This window comes from Perca flavescens, chromosome 16 (assembly GCF_004354835.1).
Source record: "Perca flavescens isolate YP-PL-M2 chromosome 16, PFLA_1.0, whole genome shotgun sequence".
Classification (NCBI taxonomy): domain Eukaryota; kingdom Metazoa; phylum Chordata; class Actinopteri; order Perciformes; family Percidae; genus Perca; species Perca flavescens.
Window position 1 is genome coordinate 31,535,623 of NC_041346.1, and position 24,752 is coordinate 31,560,374.

Below are 24,752 nucleotides of genomic sequence, written 5' to 3' on the forward strand. Positions count from 1 at the left end.
TAATTTAAACAGGTTGTTGTGTTTTAGCAGCTGAGGGCAGATCTGACGGCATCGTCAGCAGTTCGTCCACTTCCTCCTGAAGGGCTGCAGCTTTTTCATTCAGCAACATCTGGAAGACACAGAGACAACATCTGGAAGACACAGAGAAAACACCTGAAAGACACAGAGAAAACACCTGAAAGACAGAGAAAACATCTGGAAGGCACAGAGAAAACATCTGGAAGGCACAGAGAAAACATCTGGAAGGCACAGAGAAAACATCTGGAAGACAAGAAAAAAAACACCTGGAAGACACAGAGAAAACACCTGGAAGACACAGAGAAAACACCTGGAAGACACAAGAGAAAACATCTGGAAGACACAAGAGAAAACACCTGGAAGACACAGAGAAAACACCTGGAAGACACAAGAGAAAACATCTGGAAGACACAAGAGAAAACACCTGGAAGACACAAGAGAAAACATCTGGAAGACACAAGAGAAAACACCTGGAAGACACAAGAGAAAACATCTGGAAGACGCAGAGACAACATCTGATACACAAACACACCGTTATTAACTTGTCCTCATAGTGTGTGTGTGTGTGTGTGTGTATATATATATATATATATATATATATATATATATATATATATATATATATATATATATATATATATATATGTATATGTGTGTGTATATATGTGTGTGTGTGTGTGTGTGTGTGTATATATATATATATATATATACACACACACACACACATAGCAAAGGGTGGCTACTTTGAAGAATCTAAAATATAAGACATGTTTTCAGTTATTTCACACTTTTTTGTTAAGTTCATAATTCCATATGTGTTCATTCATAGTTTTGATGCCTTCAGTGAGAATCTACAATGTAAATAGTCATGAAAATAAAGAAACACATTGAATGAGAAGGTGTGTCCAAACTACGTACTGTATATATATTTCTTTTCTTGTTTGTCAGGCACTTCTATTGTCTTTTACATTCTTGTCTTTTCATAGTTAATATTTAATAATAAGCTATTGCACTACCACCATTGCACACTCTACCATAGCTACTGAATGCCTAAAAATTCCCCTCGGGATGAATAAAGTGTCTGTCTGTCTGTCTGTCTGTCTGTCTGTGCGCGTGTGTGTGTCTGTGTGTGTGTCTATCTGTCTGTCTGTCTGTCTCTGTGTGTGTGTGTGTGTGTCTGTCTGAAAGTGTGACGTTCACGTGGTAACACTCACTTTAGCCGAGGCCACGATCTGATTGGCTTGTTTCTTGAACAGGTTTTCTATCGTGTTGGAGAGAACAGCTGGGTCAGCGTTCGCCAGGTGACTCAGCGTTTTATAGCCGGCGTTATACAGCTGCTTCGCTCTGGACTAGAGAGGAAGACCCAAACTATGTTAGAAGTTGGAGATTATATATATATATATATATATATATATATATATATATATATATATATATATATATATATATATATATATATATATACAGTACAGGCCAAAAGTTTGGACCCACCTTCTCATTCAATGTGTTTCCTTTTTATTTTCATGACTATTTACATTGTAGATTCTCACTGAAGGCATCAAAACTATGAATGAACACATATGGAATTATGTACTTAACAAAAAAGTGTGAAATAACTGAAAACATGTCTTATATTTTAGATTCTTCAAAGTAGCCACCCTTTGCTTTTTTATTAAAAAGGGAAATAATTCCACTAATGAACCCTGACAAAGCACACCTGTGAAGGTAAAACCATTTCAGGTGACTACCTCATGAAGCTCATTGAGAGAACACCAAGGGTTTGCAGAGTTATCAAAAAAAGCAAAGGGTGGCTACTTTGAAGAATCTAAAATATAAGACATGTTTTCAGTTATTTCACACTTTTTTGTTAAGTACATAATTCCATATGTGTTCATTCATAGTTTTGATGCCTTTAGTGAGAATCTACAATGTAAATAGTCATGAAAATAAAGAAACACATTGAATGAGAAGGTGTGTCCAAACTTTTGGCCTGTACTGTATAGCTCCGTTCAGACTAGATTTTTGTCTGCAGTGGAGATGAGATTTAAAAGGAAACTTCAGCTTTTTATCCTGACTGATGGGAACAACAATCTGGTCCGGTATTAGGCAAGAAATAAACCGTAATGTAACATTATGTTTGTTCCAGTAAAAGTGCTGTTTTTAGCCAAGCCTGACTAGCCAGCCTCACATCCAGATGTTGAGGTCTGGGAACTCCCCATTGGTCAGGGCTCAATCTGAGGGGCGGGATCAACGATTGTCTTTCAGATTCCCTCTGCACGCGATAGGATAGCGCTCCAACCAATCAGAGCAACGCTAGCTGATAGATTAAACTTTAAACTCTGAACACACCTTCCCTTTTTTAAGAATGACTTCAGTGCCGTTCTGTTATTTTCTCCAAGAAAAGCTGAACTCCAAGTCTCCCAGAAGACCTCTGTTCTCCAGCAGCAGCCATGAGCCATCGTCTTTGTTTTCAAGTAGCAGGGAATTCATGCCGAACCGTCGCAATTCTGCCGTCGTTATGTTAAGCCCCGCCCACCGACTCTACACACGATGTGATTGGCCCGGCCAGAGTTTGGTTTTTCCAGCTCGCAAGCCAACGGAGAGTTGCTAGACAACCCTGGCTGCAGATTACATTTGCTGCCGCTAGGGTGGTCTAGATTTCTAGGCTAGCTTTTGCCACTGACAGGCTCAGATTATTATTTCATGTTTAACATAAAACAGCATCAAAATCACCAAATCCACCAGATTCCATGTTTATTTAAACCAAACCAGAGCGGTGATTGTTGGAACAGTGAACCAAGATGGCTTTTGATAGTTTTATTTAGTTTCTGTCCATTTTGAATGAAGTGTGTTTTACGATGATAAAAGTTCTGATTATTTACATGGAGTCTGGTGGAGTTTGGTGATGGTGATTTCGGGGCTGTTAAACTAAAAGGATCTTACTCTTTAACTAAAAGCTCTATCTCTGTAGGGATCCATCCCATAATGTTGTCAGACACTTAGAATAATAACCTGAGTCTGTCAGCGGCAACAACAGAACTTTTAGTGGACTCTGACTGATGCGGTTTTACCCATTAATGTTAAATTGCAGCTTGTTTCTGGCCCAATACTGGACCAATGTCAACGACTGTTGTTCCAATCAGTCACTTAGACACAAAAACATGGGAATATAGGGTCCAGGATTAAACTCCCAGCTCTGGTCAGTTGTTTTATTCTGTGTGTATCTTGTGAACTTGGACCCTGACCTCCATGACTCCGGCCACCTCCATCAAGGGGATGAGTTCGGCCTTCACACAGTAGCTCAGCCGCCGCGTTAGCTCCGTCAGCAGAGCTTTGAATGGCCACAGCTCCTCCAGCTCCTGATAACACACACAAACAATCATTCACACTGACTTTCTCCCCACATTCAAATCCTGTCTAAAAACCTGCTGTGCATCTTCAAACTGCCATTCTCAGTGTAATTATATATTATTTGTCTGTTAATGTTTATTGATTTGGTATTCCTGTGTGCTCTTTGTTGTGCATCTAGTTTTATCTTTTACTATTTGTTCGTGTTAGTTGCCCATAAATAAAATTATGCTTCTAGATGAAAAGTCAGAGGATCATTAAAGTCACAACATGACATCATAACTTTGCATAAACATACATGCCACTTTTCTTAAGCCAAGCAGGTGTGTTATCTGTACGCATTTTGAGCTATCCGCGTTTATTTGCATTTTTGTGGCTTTTTCAATGTTTTGTGCACTTTTTTTTGGCTTTTTCCCAACATTGTAGTGACGTTTTTTGATATATCGGTCTGGAGCAACGTTATCTCCTAAATAGACCACATGTTAACTCTAACCCTTGGCTGGCTGTCAGAGGGTAAAGTTACAAAGATGTATTATTATAATTATTTATCTTATTCGCCTTATTTCAGATGTTTAGTGAGGGTGGGGGGGGGAACCTGTGTGAAGTGCAAAACACAGGAGCAGAAGGCCGAGGACGAGCTGAGCAGACTCTGGACGAAGCCGCGGCTCAGCTGGAACCGGTCGGCGACGCTCCACAGGTTGGTTTCCTTCAGCAGAGAAAACAGCACCAGAGCCAGATACATCCGCCGCACTGGCTCCATGTCCACACCCTGAAACAAAAAGACACAAAACCATGTCCACACCCTGAAAGAAAAAGACACAAAACCATGTCCACACCCTGAAAGAAAAAGACACAAAACCATGTCCACACCCTGAAACAACAAGACACAAAACCATGTCCACACCCTGAAACACCAAGGCACAAAACCATGTCCACACATTGAAACAACAAGACACAAAACCATGTCCACACACTGAAACAACAAGACACAAAACCATGTCCACACCCTGAAACGCCAAGGCACAAAGCCATGTCCACACACTGAAACAACAAGACACAAAACCATGTCCACACCCTGAAACGCCAAGGCACAAAACCATGTCCACACACTGAAACAACAAGACACAAAACCATGTCCACACCCTGAAACAACAAGACACAAAACCATGTCCACACCCTGAAACGCCAAGGCACAAAACCATGTCCACACCCTGAAACACCAAGACACAAAACCATGTTCACACCCTGAAACACCAAGACACAAAACCTTTTGTCAGTTTCCCGTCCAGCGCCCAGGTCGTTTAAATAGCAAATGTACCTGCACCCATCTGTGGCCCATGGGCGTGTTGGTCTTACAGGGAGGTGTGTTCAAGTGCATTCTGGGTGTGCTGGTCTTACAGGGAGGTGTGTTCAGGTGCATTCTGGGCGTGCTGGTCTTACAAGGATAGATGTGTTCAGGTGCATTCTGGGCGTGCTGGTCTTACAGGGAGGTGTGTTCAGGTGCATTCTGGGCATGCTGGTCTTACAGGGAGGTGTGTTCAGGTGCATTCTGGGAGTATTGCTATCTTGAGGCAGCGGGAAGTGATTGCACCATTGACCAACAATAACCTGGTCTAAAGTCAGTAACGCAGCATTTGATTGTTATTTTAACAGAGCATTAGTAACATGGTCCTAGGCTCGTGCACAGCGCGCGCACACTATGCTTGTTACACACAAAGGGACACACAGCAACACACACACAACACACACACACACACACACACACACACACACACGCACAAGATTACAAATAAAAATATTAGGGTGCAAATCCTCCATCATAACAGCAATGCTCCAAGGTCCAAACGCGCCTGGCTTTTAAAGGGAATGGGAGATGACCTCCACCACCTCCACGTTCACATGGAGAAGTTTAAGAGTTAAACCTAGCGTCTCTTACCTTTCTCACCGTCTGTCCGGCAGCTTTTCTAGCGATGAAACTCTCCGGCACTCCGACGGCTGCAGACATCTTCTGCTCCGTAGCCGACAGCAGCGTGAACTGCAACGGGAAACACACAACCACCCCGTTTACACAAAGCTCTGAGAAAACCGAGGCGCCATGAAGTCCATCCGTGGCTGAGTACCTGTCTGAAGAACAGCATCCAGTCAGGCTTGCACTGTGCGATCATGTCGTAGGGGGTGACCAGGTAGACCAGGTGCAGGAAACTGTTGAGCAGCAGACCCTCCAGACCTTTAGAGAGGTCTCTGTACAGCACCTCGCTGTAGCTCAGATCCACCGAGCCTGAGGAGACACACAGCTGCACTCAGACTTCTGTACACCTGAACATTGAATAAACCGACGAGAGACGACACAATGGGCAGTAGGGGTGGGAATCACCAGAGGCTTCACGATACGATATCATCACGATACTTATGTAACGATACGATATTATTGCGATTTTAAACATATTGCAATATTCTGCGATATATTGCAATTCATGAACTTTTTTCCAACTTCAAATTTTTCCCAATTTCAAATGATGTCCCCAAAAGGAAACTTTGTCAACATCCGTTTTATTTAAAAAAGATACATTTCTCTGTTTGTTCATCCCACTTCAATTGTATTGCTGCGAAATCAGATTGTCAAGCAGACAAACTGACCAACACATATATCATAAAAGATCGATACTTGGCGTCTGTGTATCGATACAGTATTGCCACAGAAAATATTGCGATACTATGCTGTATCGATTTTCCCCCCCCACCCCTAATGGGCAGCTAAGGCTAGTCTACACTCCAACGTTTTCATTTTATAGCCGGTAAACACCAACCAGACGGCCGACCCTCGGCAGAAAAGCCCGACGAGATGCTCAGTCGGGTCCCCGAGGTCCAAAAAAGTCTCGGAACACACTGAGGCGACGCCGATTTCAGAAACGTAATACGTCTCCATAGCAGCAGGTGGCGCTACTCTGTATTGTTGACCAAGAAATGAAAACCGGCAGCTGATTGGACGGACGCGTCACACGGGGTTTGTTTTCCCCGGAAATTCAAAGCCAGACTTCAGAACACGATCTCATATTGTACTAAAATAGTTCACAGAAAAAACGTGTTTCTGAAAACATTTTAAGAGAGAAATAGGCCGTGCAGTTGCTGAATCGGTCTTCATTTCAGATCAACAAAGGTCAGTTTAGAAGATTTTCGTCAGATTTTGAGAGACTCTAGTCACCTCATCCTGCTTCATCGGCCAAAATGAAGGCCGACTCCCCCCCAGATTGACGACGGCACGGGACACACCGAACAGACTCGGGTCACCGACCTCGCACAGACTGACAGACGGACGATTTTCGGCCCTGTGTGTCCCGGCCTTTAAAGGCCGATTTATGCTTTTTACGTTAAATCAACGGCGTGGCTACGTACGTAGGTACAGGGAGATACCGACCATATGCACCGATAGAAAAAAAAGTTACTACACGTTGCTCGCCCCAACACATTGTCACTCCCATCTCGTAAAATATGGACACTTGGTCAGGTGCCTTTGGTGTTGTTATTGTAGCTAAAAGTCTCCTTTAGAGTCCGATCTAAACGTACTTTATCTAAACGCACTGGGTCGGGACAATTGGCGTCACTTTAGACCAGGGGTGGTAAACCTGTGGCTCCTGAGCCGTATGCGGCTCTTTGCCGGCTCCTTTGAGGCTCTTACTGTGTGGCTGGGGGCTGTGTTATTGGTGGATTTTTATTTTATTTTATTTGTTTTTTACTTTTTGAAACATTTCAGATAAGTTTAAAAAAAATTAAAATAAAAGCATTTGAATGATACATTTGCCAGTCATCTGGTGGAGTGTAGGTTGGGTGTGGGTCCTTGTACTCTGAGTCGCGCTAGCTGCTAAATGTTTTGCGTCGAGGTGATACTTGAGGCTCGATGTGCTGAGGTGATATGAGAATTCCTTGTTGCATCGCATGCACACAACCATGCTCTAATCGACGCCTCCATCCGTTCGTTTTTTATAACAACATGTCCCATCCACGGAGCCAACCAAAGCGTTCTCGTCAGCTTCTTCGTTCATGTTCACTGTGGTTTGTTGTTGTCTGAAGCATTGACATATATAAAAGGTCTGAAGCATTGACGTATATAAAAGGTCTGAAGCATTGACGTATATAAAAGGTCTGAAGCATTGACGTATATAAAAGGTCTGAAGCATTGACATATATAAAAGGTCTGAAGCATTGACATATATAAAAGGTCTGAAGCATTGACATATATAAAAGGTCTGAAGCATTGACATATATAAAAGGTCTGAAGCATTGACATATATAAAAGGTCTGAAGCATTGACGTATATAAAAGGTCTGAAGCATTGACATATATAAAGGTCTGAAGCATTGACATATATAAAAGGTCTGAAGCACTGACATATATAAAAGGTCTGAAGCATTGACATATATAAAAGGTCTGAAGCATTGACATATATAAAAGGTCTGAAGCATTGACGATATAAAAGGTCTGAAGCATTGACATATATAAAAGGTCTGAAGCATTGACATATATAAAGGTCTGAAGCATTGACATATATAAAAGGTCTGAAGCATCGACATATATAAAAGGTCTGAAGCATTGACATATATAAAAGGTCTGAAGCATTGACATATATAAAAAGGTCTGAAGCATTGACATATATAAAGGTCTGAAGCATTGACATATATAAAAGGTCTGAAGCATTGACATATATAAAAGGTCTGAAGCATTGACATATATAAAGGTCTGAAGCATTGACATATATAAAAGGTCTGAAGCATTGACATATATAAAAGGTCTGAAGCATTGACATATATAAAAAGGTCTGAAGCATTGACGATATAAAAGGTCTGAAGCATTGACATATATAAAAGGTCTGAAGCATTGACATATATAAAGGTCTGAAGCATTGACATATATAAAGGTCTGAAGCATTGACATATATAAAAGGTCTGAAGCATCAACATATATAAAAGGTCTGAAGCATTGACATATATAAAAGGTCTGAAGCATCAACATATATAAAAGGTCTGAAGCATCAACATATATAAAGGTCTGAAGCATTGACATATATAAAGGTCTGAAGCATTGGCATATATAAAAGGTCTGAAGCATTGACATATATAAAGGTCTGAAGCATTGGCATATATAAAAGGTCTGAAGCATTGACGTATATAAAAGGTCTGAAGCATTATATATATAAAAGGTCTGAAGCATTGACATATATAAAAGGTCTGAAGCATTGACATATATAAAGGTCTGAAGCATTGGCATATATAAAAGGTCTGAAGCATTGACTTATATAAAAGGTCTGAAGCATTGACATATATAAAGGTCTGAAGCATTGACATATATAAAAGGTCTGAAGCATTGACATATATAAAAGGTCTGAAGCATTGACATATATAAAAGGTCTGAAGCATTGACATATATAAAACTTATATAAAAGGTCTGAAGCATTGACATATATAAAAGGTCTGAAGCATTGACATATATAAAAGGTCTGAAGCATTGACATATATAAAAGGTCTGAAGCATTGACATATATAAAGGTCTGAAGCATTGACATATATAAAAGGTCTGAAGCATTGACATATATAAAGGTCTGAAGCATTGACATATATAAAAGGTCTGAAGCATTGACATATATAAAAGGTCTGAAGCATTGACATATATAAAAGGTCTGAAGCATTGACATATATAAAGGTCTGAAGCATTGACTTATATAAAAGGTCTGAAGCATTGACATATATAAAAGGTCTGAAGCATTGACATATATAAAAGGTCTGAAGCATTGACATATATAAAGGTCTGAAGCATTGACATATATAAAAGGTCTGAAGCATTGACATATATAAAGGTCTGAAGCATTGACATATATAAAGGTCTGAAGCATTGACGATATAAAAGGTCTGAAGCATTGACGATATAAAAGGTCTGAAGCATTGACTTATATAAAAGGTCTGAAGCATTGACGATATAAAAGGTCTGAAGCATTGACATATATAAAAGGTCTGAAGCATTGACATATATAAAAGGTCTGAAGCATTGACATATATAAAGGTCTGAAGCATTGACTTATATAAAAGGTCTGAAGCATTGACGTATATAAAAGGTCTGAAGCATTGACATATATAAAAGGTCTGAAGCATTGACATATATAAAAGGTCTGAAGCATTGACGATATAAAAGGTCTGAAGCATTGACATATATAAAGGTCTGAAGCATTGACGTATATAAAAGGTCTGAAGCATTGACGTATATAAAAGGTCTGAAGCATTGACTTATATAAAAGGTCTGAAGCATTGACGTATATAAAAGGTCTGAAGCATTGACATATATAAAAGGTCTGAAGCATTGACATATATAAAGGTCTGAAGCATTGACATATATAAAGGTCTGAAGCATTGACATATATAAAGGTCTGAAGCATTGACATATATAAAGGTCTGAAGCATTGACATATATAAAAGGTCTGAAGCATTGACATATATAAAGGTCTGAAGCATTGACATATATAAAGGTCTGAAGCATTGACATATATAAAGGTCTGAAGCATTGACATATATAAAGGTCTGAAGCATTGACATATATAAAGGTCTGAAGCATTGACATATATAAAGGTCTGAAGCATTGACATATATAAAGGTCTGAAGCATTGACATATATAAAAGGTCTGAAGCATCAACATATATAAAAGGTCTGAAGCATTGACATATATAAAAGGTCTGAAGCATCAACATATATAAAAGGTCTGAAGCATTGACATATATAAAAGGTCTGAAGCATTGACATATATAAAGGTCTGAAGCATTGGCATATATAAAAGGTCTGAAGCATTGACATATATAAAGGTCTGAAGCATTGGCATATATAAAAGGTCTGAAGCATTGACGTATATAAAAGGTCTGAAGCATTATATATATAAAAGGTCTGAAGCATTGACATATATAAAAGGTCTGAAGCATTGACATATATAAAGGTCTGAAGCATTGGCATATATAAAAGGTCTGAAGCATTGACTTATATAAAAGGTCTGAAGCATTGACATATATAAAGGTCTGAAGCATTGACATATATAAAAGGTCTGAAGCATTGACATATATAAAAGGTCTGAAGCATTGACATATATAAAAGGTCTGAAGCATTGACATATATAAAGGTCTGAAGCATTGACTTATATAAAAGGTCTGAAGCATTGACATATATAAAAGGTCTGAAGCATTGACATATATAAAAGGTCTGAAGCATTGACATATATAAAAGGTCTGAAGCATTGACATATATAAAGGTCTGAAGCATTGACATATATAAAAGGTCTGAAGCATTGACATATATAAAGGTCTGAAGCATTGACATATATAAAAAGGTCTGAAGCATTGACATATATAAAAGGTCTGAAGCATTGACATATATAAAAGGTCTGAAGCATTGACATATATAAAGGTCTGAAGCATTGACTTATATAAAAGGTCTGAAGCATTGACATATATAAAAGGTCTGAAGCATTGACATATAAAAGGTCTGAAGCATTGACATATATAAAGGTCTGAAGCATTGACATATATAAAAGGTCTGAAGCATTGACATATATAAAGGTCTGAAGCATTGACATATATAAAGGTCTGAAGCATTGACGTATATAAAAGGTCTGAAGCATTGACGTATATAAAAGGTCTGAAGCATTGACTTATATAAAAGGTCTGAAGCATTGACGTATATAAAAGGTCTGAAGCATTGACATATATAAAAGGTCTGAAGCATTGACATATATAAAAGGTCTGAAGCATTGACATATATAAAGGTCTGAAGCATTGACTTATATAAAAGGTCTGAAGCATTGACGTATATAAAAGGTCTGAAGCATTGACATATATAAAAGGTCTGAAGCATTGACATATATAAAAGGTCTGAAGCATTGACGTATATAAAAGGTCTGAAGCATTGACATATATAAAGGTCTGAAGCATTGACGTATATAAAAGGTCTGAAGCATTGACGTATATAAAAGGTCTGAAGCATTGACTTATATAAAAGGTCTGAAGCATTGACGTATATAAAAGGTCTGAAGCATTGACATATATAAAAGGTCTGAAGCATTGACATATATAAAGGTCTGAAGCATTGACATATATAAAGGTCTGAAGCATTGACATATATAAAGGTCTGAAGCATTGACATATATAAAGGTCTGAAGCATTGACATATATAAAAGGTCTGAAGCATTGACATATATAAAGGTCTGAAGCATTGACATATATAAAGGTCTGAAGCATTGACATATATAAAGGTCTGAAGCATTGACATATATAAAGGTCTGAAGCATTGACATATATAAAAGGTCTGAAGCATTGACATATATAAAGGTCTGAAGCATTGACATATATAAAAGGTCTGAAGCATTGACATATATAAAGGTCTGAAGCATTGACATATATAAAGGTCTGAAGCATTGACATATATAAAGGTCTGAAGCATTGACATATATAAAGGTCTGAAGCATTGACATATATAAAACGTCTGAAGCATGAACACTAGTTGGTGCTCCAGTATAATCGGTCCGCCGAAACTCATCCGGTAAGAAATGTCCCGCGGTGCAAAAATAAGTGTGATTAAAATGCTTAAAAAACTGTTTAACGTGTTATTTTTTGTGTAATTAATTAACGCATTAAAGTCTGTAATTAATTAATCTTAATTAACACGTTAAAGTCCCGGCTCTAAAAAAAACCTATGAAAACTGCTATGTATTATGACTTTCATCAGATCTGGAAGTCACTGTAGCTGTTGTAATGTGGACCTGAATGTGTTGTGTGGCTTTTTGCTATGGTGCGTGTTTTTTGTGGCTCTTTATGCTGAACTGGTTGGACACCCCTGATATAGACGCAGTTAGGTTTATCAAAAGATGTTGGGTGGGCTTATAAAAAGGTATTTTTACGTGACACAAGAACGGGACAGTTGGGTTTAGGAAAAGAAGAATGTGTTTTTAACATTTAATTTTGTTCTTTAACATTACATTGAGTTTCAGTGTCACTTAGGATAAGAGGACACATCTGTAGTTTTGCACATTTTATAGAAATAAAGCAAGTCGTAATATTTTGAGAAATAAATCGAAATATTTTGAGAAAGCAAAGTGTGAAAGAAATCGTAACACTTCAAGATTTTAAATATTTATAGAAATAAAGGAAGATTTTCAGTCATTTGTCTGCAGCTTATTCTGTTAGAAACATCCAGAGAAAATCAGATCAACTTAAAATCCTGAATCGTATCATGAGTTGAGTATCTGGTTACATCCCTAGACAGACAGACAGACAGACAGACACACAGACACAAACACACAGACACACAAACACACCCACAGACACACACACACACACATATACACACACACACAAACACACCCACACACAGACAGACAGACGCACAAACACACGCACACACACACAAACACACCCACAGACAGACAGACAGACAGACAGACAGACAGACAGACAACACACACACACACACACACACACACACATATACACACACAAACACACCCACACACAGACAGACAGACGCACAAACACATGCACACACACACAAACACACCCACAGACAGACAGACAGACAGACAGACAGACAGACAGACAGACAGACAACAAACACACGCACAAACACACGCACAGACACACACACACCACCCAAGTTACCTTTATAAGTGGCTCTCCCCAGCTTGGTGACCTGCAGAGTTTGACCCCCGTGAGACTCCGTAGTCACGGCGATGAGACGTTTGTTCTCCAGGAGGCCGACCAACCGCCTCACCGTCTCCGTCAGACTCGTCTCCGCGAGCAGCTGCTTCTGCTGCACGGACAGCAGCGTGCCACACAGGAAGTCCTTCACCTGGTCCAACGACGTGGCGATCTGCAACGAAGACACTGATCAGTCTCTCCAAGGACTCTGATATTCACACACTCATCAGGCCTGCACCACTAAATCACTATAACATCTCCATTCACCGATTTAATGTGTGTGGGGGTCTGTGTCTCTGTGTGTGTGTGTGGGTCTGTGTGTGTGTGTGTGTGTGTCTGCGTGTGTCTCTGTGTGTGTGTTTGTGTGTGTGTGTCTGCGTGGGAGTGTCTCTGTGTGTGTGTCTGTGTCTCTTGTGTGTGTGTGTGTCTCTGTGTGTGTGTCTGTGTCTGTGTGGGTCTGTGTGTGTATGTGTCTGCGTCTGTGTGTGTGTGTCTCTGTGTGTGTGTGTGTGTGTGTCTGTGTGTGTCTCTGTGTGTGTGTGTGTCTCTGGGTGTGTCTCTGTGTGTGTGTCTGTGTCTCTTTGTGTGTGTGTGTGTGTGTCTCTGGGTGTGTCTCTGTGTGTGTGTCTGTGTCTCTTTGTGTGTGTGTGTGTGTGTGTGTGTGTGTGTGACTGTGTCTGTGTGTTTGTCTGTATGGTGTGTGTCTGTGTGTGTGTCTATGTGTGTGTCTCTGTGTGTGTGTGTGGGTCTGTGTCTGCGTGTGTGTCTGTGTGTGTGTGTGTGTGTGTGTGTCTGTGTGTGTGTCTCTGTGTGTGTGTCTGTGTCTCTTTGTGTGTGTGTGTGTCTCTGTGTGTGTGTGTGTCTCTGTGTGTGTGTGTGGGTCTGTGTGTGTGTGTGTGTCTGTGTGTGTGTGTGTCTCTGTGTGTGTGTGGGTCTGTGTGTGTGTATGTGTCTGCGTCTGTGTGTGTGTGTCTCTGTGTGTGTGTGTGTGTGTGTGTCTCTGGGTGTGTCTCTGTGTGTGTGTCTGTGTCTCTTTGTGTGTGTGTGTGTGTGTGTGACTGTGACTGTGTGTTTGTCTGTATGGTGTGTGACTGTGTGTGTGTGTCTGTGTGTGTGTGTGTGTGTGTGTGTGTCTCTGTGTGTGTGTTTGTGTGTGTGTGTATGTGTGCGTGTATGTGTCTTGATTTAATCGACAGATCTGTGAATCTGAGTTTCTCTGCAAAGAGTCGTGTTAAAATGATGCATATATTGAATAAGATGACGCCTCCTTTGCATAATGAACATTTCAGAAAACGTGTAATACAAGAAATAACTGCCTTAATGAAAGTAATCTAAGCAGGTTTCACGGCGATATCTGTTAGGTAACATGTCAACCCTTAATTCTTGTGTTTGCCAGAGATGCACTCGTACGTTTCTTTCTTTTATTTTACCTTTATTTAACCAGGAAAGTCCCATTGAGATTAAAAACCTCTTTTTCAAGGGAGATCTAAGCTGACTAAGACCAAAACCGACTAATCGACTAAGAGGGAGCATCCCTAGAAACTGGAGCGTTCAGAGAAGTAGGAAATCGGAGGCTTTAGCTCACGGGGATCAGCGCTTCCTCTACGTTGATTTGGAAATGGCGGCCCGCCACACCAAAATTTCTGCCACCACGGTATCCGAAATAGGGCAAATACGTGGTGCTTTAATCCCCACTGCCCTTATATGGATTCAGGGTCTCACTAAAACAGGGTGAATTGTTATGGTAGGACAACAGTAAATGTACCGCATGTAATTCTAAATCTGAATGTAACATACTGTGCATAAACAGACGTCAGACTGTGCAGACGCACAGTGTAGTCGTGGGTGCCTTTGAAATGACCCTGCCTGTTGGAAAGCGTGTCCACGCCCCCCGCAGGCGGAAGGCGGTACTGCAGTCTGGTGTCGGTTTAAGCCCGAGACACACCGCGCCGATAATCGGCCATCGGACAGTCCGGCGAGGTTGGTGACTCGAGTCTGTTCGGTGCGTTCCATGCCGTTTCATTTTGGCCGATTTGACATGTACGATCGGCGGGGCGGGCACTGCTGGTGGTCAGACTCAAATGAGCCATCTGATTGGTGGAGAGCTAACCCGGAAATGGGGAGCGGGATGAGCGTGACTAGAGTCTCTCAAAATCTGATGAAAATCTTTTAAACTTTGTTGATCTGAAATGAAGACAGATTCAGCAACTGCACACGCACACGCACACGCACACACACACACACACACACACACACACACACACACACACACACAAACTTATTTCTCTCTTAAAATGTTCTTAGAAACATGTTTCGGTGAACTATTTTAGTACAATATGAAATTGTATTCTGAACGAGCTGCCGTGACAGTCTGGCTTTGAATTTCCGGAGAAACCAGACCCACATGACTCGTTCGTCCAATCAGCTGCCGGTTTTCATTTTTTGGGAGACAGACCTGCTCCAACTGCTAAAAATCCTAAAGGAAACACCCTTCTTTTAAATATGTTAACCTCGTTATTTGAAACTTTGGCCACGTTCAACACAAACATCCAACATTATAACATTGTAGATATGACAGAAAATATTAGGCTTTATTAATGTATTTACATTTAATCCAATGAGCGACAGGATGAGACTCAGGAGGCCTTTTCCCTCGTCGTGCATCAGGTTGCTGTAACAGTTCTCCATCGGGGCAGATACCAGTGTTTTAGCCTGAGGAAAAACACAACATAGGTCAACACTAGAAGTACTTTAACGTAGGGCTGGGCGATATGGTTGAAAACAGTATCACGATATAAGTTTTTCATATCGGTCGATATCGATAATTATTGATATTTTTATGACCTATTTAAAATAAGGAAAAATATATTAAATTTAAACATTTTTATTTTAAACTTAACCCTGCTCTGATTATAATCCCCTCAGTTATAAAAGCAGAAATGTCAACACAACCATGGAAAACCCTCAAATAATTAAAATGTAAACAGGTCTAAAATCACAATGAACACTTAACAATTATCTCTTAACATTAAGGTGCAAAATTAAAGAATAAGTAAGAAATGCTTAATAAAGTGTCATAATATACTGTTTTATCAACGATTTCTTCGCTCGCTGCGGCACTCACTTTCCACTCCACGCCGGTTCTGTTATTGAAGAACACGAGACGGCGATGTGGCGCAACCAAACTTGATACTGTTACATGATTGGCTGCTAGAGTGTCACTCCCCACGTTGCTAGGTTACCAGAGAGTGAGGGCCTTTGTTCATGCAACCAAACTTGATTCACAACCTCTGGTTTCTTCTGATGAAGAAAAACAAGTTATCGAACGTTTTATCGACCGCATTTTCTATTGATATTGATTATGTGTCTATCGCGATACATATCGTTATTGTTTCATCGCCCAGCCCTACTTTAACCCACTGTTATCTCTCAATTTAAATATTACTCTTAGGACCCTATCTTGCACCCAGTGCAGCGCAAAGCTCGACCCAAGTTTCTTTGCTAGTTTAAGACCAACGTAGTTGTCAATTTCCCGTCCAGTGCCCCACTTCGTTTAAATAACAAATGCACCTGCACCCATCTTTGCGCCCATGGGCGTGCTGGTCTTACAGAGAGGTGTGTTCAGGTGCATTCTGGGCGTGCTGGTCTTACAGGGAGGTGTGTTCAGGTGCATTCTGGGCGTGCTGGTCTTACAGGGAGGTGTGTTCAGGTGCATTCTGGGCGTGCTGGTCTTACAGGGAGGTGTGTTCAGGTGCATTCTGGGCGTGCTGGTCATACAGGGAGGTGTGTTCAGGTGCATTCTGGACATGCTGGTCTTACAGGGAGGTGTGTTCAGGTGCATTCTGGGCGTGCTGGTCTTACAGGGAGGTGTGTTCAGGTGCATTCTGGGCGTGCTGGTCTTACAGGGAGGTGTGTTCAGGTGCATTCTGGACATGCTGGTCTTACAGGGAGGTGTGTTCAGGTGCATTCTGGGCGTGCTGGTCTTACAGGGAGGTGTGTTCAGGTGCATTCTGGGCGTGCTGGTCTTACAGGGAGGTGTGTTCAGGTGCATTCTGGGCGTGCTGGTCTTACAGGGAGGTGTGTTCAGGTGCATTCTGGGCGTGCTGGTCTTACGGGGAGGTGTGTTCAGGTGCATTCTGGGCGTGCTGGTCTTACGGGGAGGTGTGTTCAGGTGCACTCTGGGAGTATTGCTATCTTGAGGCAGCGGGAAGTGATGGCACCATTGACCAACAAAAACCTGGTCTAAAGTCAATAACGCAGCATTTCATTGTTATTTTAACAGAGCATTAGTAAAATGGTCCTAGGCTCGTGCACAGCGCACACACACTATGCTTGTTATACACACACACACACACACACACACACACACACACACACACAGAAGATTACAAATAATAATATTAGGGTGTAAATCCTCCATCATAACAGCAATGCTCCAAGGTCCAAACGCGCCTGGCTTTTAAAGGGAATGGGAGATGATCTCTGATTGGTTGATGAATGGGAGATGATCTCTGATTGGTTGATTGCATGTTACGCCCAAAACACCCCTCTGATTAATGAAGACACCAAGAACAACCCTTTAGGACCAGGCGCCCGGCACACAGACACTTTTTTCCACCATCAAACTAGCAAAAGTGCATTTGGCGCTTCATGCCGTGCGCTCAGATCGTTAAAATAGAGCCCTAAATGAGCTCCTCCTGAGCTGAAACAATTGATTAGTCCATCGTCATTTTTTACTAATAATTCACTGGTTCCAGACTCTCGAATGGGAAGATTTCCTGCTTTTCTTAGACTTCAGTTAGTAAACTGAATATCTTTGAGTTTTGGACCGAAAACAAGACATTTAAATGCAATTGCCTTCCCTGTTATCCGAGCATTTTCCTAAATAAATACGCCGTATCTGTACAGTACGTCTGTGTTTATTCTTATGTGTTTTTTTGTGCATGTATGCATGATGTCTCCGTTTCATTGCTGTAATTGTCTTTTATAACTGTCAAAAGCAGGGGTCTTCAATGTTTTTTAAGCCACAGACCCCTTAGCTGAAAGAGAGACTGAGCAGGGACCCCCTACTAAATATATTGGATAACATGAAGTTTCAAATTACTGGACCCACAAGTATGTGTAGGGCAGCCTGAAGCCTTTATACATTTTTTACACGGTTTTATTACTAACATGTCTTATCATTCAACAAACGTTTGAAAATGTTACTAATAAACAATACGTTTTAAGACTTTTAAGATCTTTTTGTAATTCATCCCATTCGGTCACTTACTGCCTACTTTGTTCTTCTTTTTCAAATTGTCTCGGCTGCTTACTAGAGTTACTTAGCGGAGAGGTATTTTTATGGTAACTTACATATAAGCCTTTGTGGGTGTTTTTTTTTTATTTAACCTTTATTTATCCAGGTAAGTCGATTGAGAACAAATTCGCATTTGCGGGGTCACGTGAAGGACGCATCTCTGAAGGCTCTCCGAGACTTCATCCTTAAAAGCACTCTTAACCCTTTTAAAAAGACCAACATTTTCATCTATTCAGATTTATAAACTGCCCAATGGACCTGAGATCTAAAAATAAGCAAGCTAATTCGGTAACTGTGCCTTTTGCATCGTGCGAAGAGGAAAGCCCGCAACAGGAGGCTAGCATTAGCAAGATGGCGCACGGTCAAGTGCAACCTACTGGGGACAACGCTCTCATACTTCAGCAGATACGAAATGGAAACCAAGCCTTCTCCAATAAACTGGATACCAAAACGGCAGAGATTAATGAGCCAATTTCGGGGCTGAAGTCTATGCTTGATAACCTGACATCCCGCGTCACCGAGACGGAGGAACGTATCGGAACGGCGGAGGACCAACTCACTGAGTTGGTCTCTCGGGTGGACAAGTTAACTAAAGACAATGAGCATTTGATGGAGAAAGTTGAGTCACTTGAGAATTACAGCAGACGCAATAATATCCGCGTCCTTAACGTACGTGAGGGTTGTGAGGGGAGTGACCCGGTTACATTTTTCGCCAACTGGCTGCCGACTGTGTTGGGACAAGAGCACTTTCCCGAGCCGCTAATAATAGAGCGAGCACACCGGGCACTCGCACCAAGACCATCCGCGGAGGAGAGGCCGAGGGCCGTGTTGATACGCCTGCTGAAGTACCAGGACCGGGAGAAGATACTCCGTACGGCCGCAAAACTATCCAGAGAAAACAAAGGCCCTATAATGTATGAGAATACGCCAGTGATGTTTTTTCCTGACCCGAGTGCCAACCTGGTGAAGCGCCGAAAGGAATTCGACCAGGTGAAGAAATAGCTGAGATCCAGGGATGTCCAGTTTGCTTTACTTTATCCTGCTACTTTGAGGATTACGCTCCCAGATGGGAAAAGGAACGTATTTAAAACACCAAAAGAAGCAGCAACGTTTGTGAGAGGCCACGCATGGGAAAACTGAAGAGAGGTGTAAACAAGTTACCTGACATTTTTGTGGTCATCGCGCAAAATGTAAGCTACCACTGCCTTACGATATTGTTTGTTTGTTTGTTTTTTTAAAGAAACTGTCGTGGCAGTCATTGTTACTCTAGAGTGTTTAATATAATGTCTTATATTATATGTCGGAGAGCCCCCGGGGGGCAGGAGACCTTAGATTTAAGTTAGATTTGTTATTCACGAATACAAGACCTTTCCAGATGAAGGGAGGTGTGTCACAAGTTTTGGTGCTGGCACTGTGGGGTTATATATGCTGTTTTTGGGGTATTTTTCCTTTTTGTTTTCTTCTTTGGTTGGGTGCTCCACTTATATGTTACACACTATCTTCCAAATACTTCGTTTATTCTAATATTTTGAAAGGTCAGGGGGAGTTTGTGAACAAAATAGAATCTTTATGGACAGCATATTGGAGTTTGTCACTTTTAATGTTAATGGATTGAATGGGCCGATTAAAAGGAAAAGGGTCTTGACATATCTTAAAAAGTTACAAGTAGATATCGCTTTCCTACAAGAAACTCACCTCACTTCGCAGGAGTATAAAAAATTAAAGAGAATGGGTAGGGCAGGTAGTGTCGTCTTCATTCAATTCAAAGGCCAGAGGAGTGGCCATTTTGATAAATAAAAATACACCTCTGGAAATACTTGATACTGTCACTGATCCCTCAGGGCTTTATGTCTTTATTAACTGTAGAATATTCTCAGAACAATGGTCACTCCTAAATTTATATGCACCTAATTATGATGAGTTGTTCATGCAAGATATATTTCAAAAAATTGCAGGGGGGCAGCAAAACATACTTATAGGAGGTGATTTCAATTTCTGTTTAGATCCTGCCCTGGACAAATCAACTAAGACCATCTTCAAGTCAAAAGCAGCCAAGACCACTCAAATGTATATGAGAGATTTCAATTTAATAGACATTTCGAGGCAGATGCATCCTCAGACTCGGGATTATTCCTTTTACTCATGCCCTCATAAATCCCACACTAGAATTGATTTATTCTTATTGTCCACCCACCTATTTCATAGAGCATTAGATGCAGAATATTTATCTAGAACTTTATCTGTTCCCGAATTTTATAAAGAATTTAAAGATTTACTTGTCCCATTGATTATGGATGTAATAAGCCTTTCGTCTAAGACACATACTCTTCCCGAATCCTTTTCGACTGTCATAATCACAGTTATATTTAAAAAGGGTAAAGACCCACTAAAATGTGCCTCTTATAGGCCCATCTCATTATTGAACTCGGATTATAAATTGAAGTTGACATGAAATTTCTAAGGTGTTAGCAAATAGGCTTAGTCTGATATTACCAAAAATAATCAACCCGGACCAGAGTGGCTTTATTCAAAAACGCCTGTCTGCCAATAATTTAAGTAGGTTCTTTAATATAATCCATTTAGCTAAATCAAGATCTGATCACACTGTTGCTGTAGCGTTAGACGCCCAAAAAGCCTTCGATAGGCTGGAATGGCCTTATTTATTTAAGGTATTAACAAAATTTGGTTTTGGACAAGTATTTATTAGTTGGGTGAGAACCCTATATCACAAACCCAAAGCAAGGATTACTACTAATGGGCAAACCTCATCGCCGTTTTTCCTAAATAGATCCAGTAGACAGGGATGTCCACTGTCCCCAAGTCGGTTTGTCTTAGCCATTGAGCCTCTGGCGGAGGCAATCAGAAGGGACCCTGATATAAAAGGCTTTAAGGTTGGTCAGACAACCCATAAAATTAATTTACTAGCTGATGATGTCCTCTTATATCTATCTGACCCTTCTCACTCTCTTACTCGACTACAGGATTTATTGGACACCTATGGTACTGTCTCAGGATATAAGGTAAACTATGATAAAAGTGAAATAATCCCATTAACACCATTCAATTACTCTGCATGTCAAAGTGCATCTGCGTTCAAATGGGCCCCATCTGGAATAAAATATCTTGGTATAGTAGTGGACAATAACTTAAAAAATCTTTATAAATTGAATTACAGTCCACTACTTAAAAAAATTGAAGAATATCTACACCGATGGATTAGCCTCCCCATCACTTTGATCGGGAGGATTAATTGCATTAAAATGAACATTTTGCCAAGGCTGCAGTACCTCTTTCAATCACTGTCTATTTCATTACCTCAAACTTTTTTTAAAACTCTTAATAAAAATGTAAGACAGTTCATTTGGAATAACAAGGCGCCAAGAATATCTTTGGAGAAATTGACGTGGGACTATAAGTCAGGGGGACTTCAGCTACCCAATCTTAAAAAATATTACTTTGCAGCCCAAATGCGATTTCTTTTGTCTCTGTTTGAGAATGACACAACTCCGTTGGAGTTTACCCCGGTGGACGAGAGGGTCGCCTCCCTACGCTTGCGGGTTGTGGGGGGGAAAACTCTGACTGTTGTTTGTGCATATGCACCAAACAGGAGTTCGGAGTATTCGGCCTTCTTGGAGACCTTGAGTGGAGTCCTGCATGGGGCTCCAGTGGGGGACTCCATTGTTCTGCTGGGGGACTTCAACGCACACGTGGGCAATGATGGAGACACCTGGAGGCGTGATTGGGAGGAACGGCCTCCCTGATCTAAACCAGAGTGGTTGTTTGTTGTTGGACTTCTGTGCTAGTCATGGATTGTCTATAACGAACACCATGTTCGAACATAGGGATGCTCATAAGTGTACTTGGTACCAGAGCACCCTAGGCCAAGGTCAATGATCGATTTTATAATCGTTTCATCTGATCTGAGGCCGTATGTTTTGGACACTTTCGGGTGAAGAGAGGGGCAGAGCTGTCAACTGATCACCATCTGGTGGTGAGTTGGGTCAGGGGTGGGGAAGACTCTGGACAGACCTGGTAAGCCCAAACGTGTAGTGCGGGTAAATTGGGAACGTCTGGAGGAGGCCCCTGTCCGACAGACTTTCAACTCACACCTCCGGCGGAGCTTTTCGTGCATCCCTGTGGAGGCTGGGGGCATTGAACCCGAGTGGACAATGTTCAAAGTTTCCATTGCTGAAGCTGCGGCGAGGAGCTGTGGTCTTAGGGTCTTAGGTGCCTCAAGGGGCGGTAATCCACGAACACCGTGGTGGACACCGGTGGTCAGGGAAGCCGTCCGACTGAAGGAGTCTTTCCGGGATATGTTATCCCGGAGGACTCCGGAGGCAGTTGCAGGGTACCGAAGGGCCCCAGCCTCTGCCGTGAAAGAGGCAAAGCAGCGGGTGTGGGAGAAGTTTGGAGAAGACATGGAGAAGGACTTTCGGTCGGCACCAAGGTGCTTCTGGAAAACTGTTCGCCACCTCAGGAGGGGGAAGCGGGGAACCATCCAAGCTGTGTACAGTAAGGATGGGACACTGTTGACCTCAACTGAGGAGGTAATAGGGCGGTGGAAGGAGCACTTTGAGGAACTCCTGAATCCGACTAATACGCCCTCTATGTTAGAGGCAGAGCTGGAGGATAATGGGGGATTGTTGTCGATTTCCCAGGCGGAAGTCACTGATGTGGTCAAACAACTCCACAGTGGCAAAGCCCCGGGGATTGATGAGATCCGTCCAGAAATGCTCAAGGCTCTGGGTGTGGAGGGGCTGTCCTGGTTGACACGCCTCTTCAACATTGCGTGGAAGTCTGGGACGGTGCCAAAGGAGTGGCAGACTGGGGTGGTGGTTCCCCTTTTTAAAAAAGGGGGACCAGAGGGTGTGTGCCAATTACAGGGGTATCACACTTCTCAGCCTCCCTGGTAAAGTATACTCCAAGGTGCTGGAAAGGAGGGTTCGGCCGATAGTCGAACCTCGGGTTGAGGAGGAACAATGCGGATTCCGTCCTGGTGTGGAACAACGGACCAGCTCTTCACTCTCGCAAGGATCCTGGAGGGAGCCTGGGAGTATGCCCAACCGGTCTACATGTGTTTTGTGGATTTGGAGAAGGCGTATGACCGGGTCCCCCGGGAGATACTGTGGGAGGTGCTGCGGGAGTATGGGGTGAGGGGGTCTTTTCTCAGGGCCAACCAATCTCTGTACGACCAAAGCGAGAGCTGTGTCCGGGTTCTCGGCAGTAAGTCAGACTCGTTTCAGGTGAGGTTTGGCCTCCGCCAGGGCTGCGCTTTGTCACCAATCCTGTTTGTAATATTTATGGACAGGATATCGAGGCGTAGTCGGGGTGGGGAGGGGTTGCAGTTCGGTGGGCTGGGGATCTCATCGCTGCTCTTTGCAGATGATGTGGTCCTGACGGCATCATCGGCCTGTGACCTTCAGCACTCACTGGATCGGTTCGCAACCGAGTGTGAAGCGGTTGGGATGAGGATCAGCACCTCTAAATCGGAGGCCATGGTTCTCAGCAGGAAACCGATGGAATGCCTTCTCCGGGTAGGGAATGAGTCCTTACCCCAAGTGAAGGAGTTCAAGTACCTTGGGGTTTTGTTCGCGAGTGAGGGACAATGGAGCGGGAGATTGGTCGGAGAATCGGGCGCAGCGGGTGCGGTATTGCATTCAATCTATCGCACCGCCAGGACGAAAAGAGAGCTGAGCCAGAAGGCAAAGCTCTCGATCTACCGGTCAGTTTTCGTTCCTACCCTCACCTATGGTCATGAAGGCTGGGTCATGACCGAAAGAACGAGATCCAGGGTACAAGCGGCCGAAATGGGTTTCCTCAGGAGGGTGGCTGGCGTCTCCCTTAGAGATAGGGTGAGAAGCTCAGTCATCCGTGAGGAGCTCGGAGAAGAGCCGCTGCTCCTTTGCGTCGAAAGGAGCCAGTTGAGGTGGTTCGGGCATCTGGTAAGGATGCCCCTGGGCGCCTCCCTAGGAGGTGTTCCAGGCCCGTCCCAGCTGGGAGGAGGCCTCGGGAAGACCCAGGACTAGGTGGAGGGATTATATCTCCAACCTGGCCTGGGAACGCCTCGGGATCCCCCAGTCGGAGCTGGTTAATGTTGCTCGGGAAAGGGAAGTTTGGGGTCCCCTGCTGGAGCTGCTCCCCCCGCGACCCGACACCGGATAAGCGGACGAAGATGGATGGATGGACAACTCCGTCCTGGGCTCGTATTGCATTTTCCTCTTTGAAAGACAATTTTTTCAGTGATTTTGTTTACAAATACAACTACCGACTTTTGTCCAAAAAGACTGATAAACCCAATTTTATTACATCTCATTAAACTTTGGTATGATGTACATAAAACCATTGGCAAGGAGATAGGACTATCACCA

At 42.2% G+C, this 24,752-nt stretch overlaps 1 protein-coding gene across 6 annotated transcripts in view; it reads right to left on the reverse strand.

The window, feature by feature from the left end:
- helq (helicase, POLQ like) overlaps window positions 1–24,752 on the reverse strand; it is a 64,696-nt gene that overhangs the window by 90 nt on the left and 39,854 nt on the right. For 4 of the 6 annotated variants that reach the window (XM_028600917.1, XM_028600918.1, XM_028600916.1 and 1 more), the window contains 8 exons: window positions 15,693–15,797; window positions 13,047–13,257; window positions 5,487–5,644; window positions 5,303–5,401; window positions 3,962–4,135; window positions 3,264–3,377; window positions 1,233–1,367; window positions 1–109 (listed from right to left, as the gene is read on the reverse strand). The exon at window positions 1–109 is cut by the window's left edge and continues 90 nt beyond it. In XM_028600917.1, the coding sequence (XP_028456718.1) occupies window positions 5–109; window positions 1,233–1,367; window positions 3,264–3,377; window positions 3,962–4,135; window positions 5,303–5,401; window positions 5,487–5,644; window positions 13,047–13,257; window positions 15,693–15,797 (1,101 nt within the window). In that variant the 3' untranslated portion in view covers window positions 1–4. Of the gene's footprint in view, window positions 154–1,232; window positions 1,368–3,263; window positions 3,378–3,961; window positions 4,136–5,302; window positions 5,402–5,486; window positions 5,645–13,046; window positions 13,258–15,692; window positions 15,798–24,752 lie in introns of all 6 variants that reach the window. The other 2 variants (XM_028600920.1, XM_028600919.1) reach the window with 2 other exon arrangements.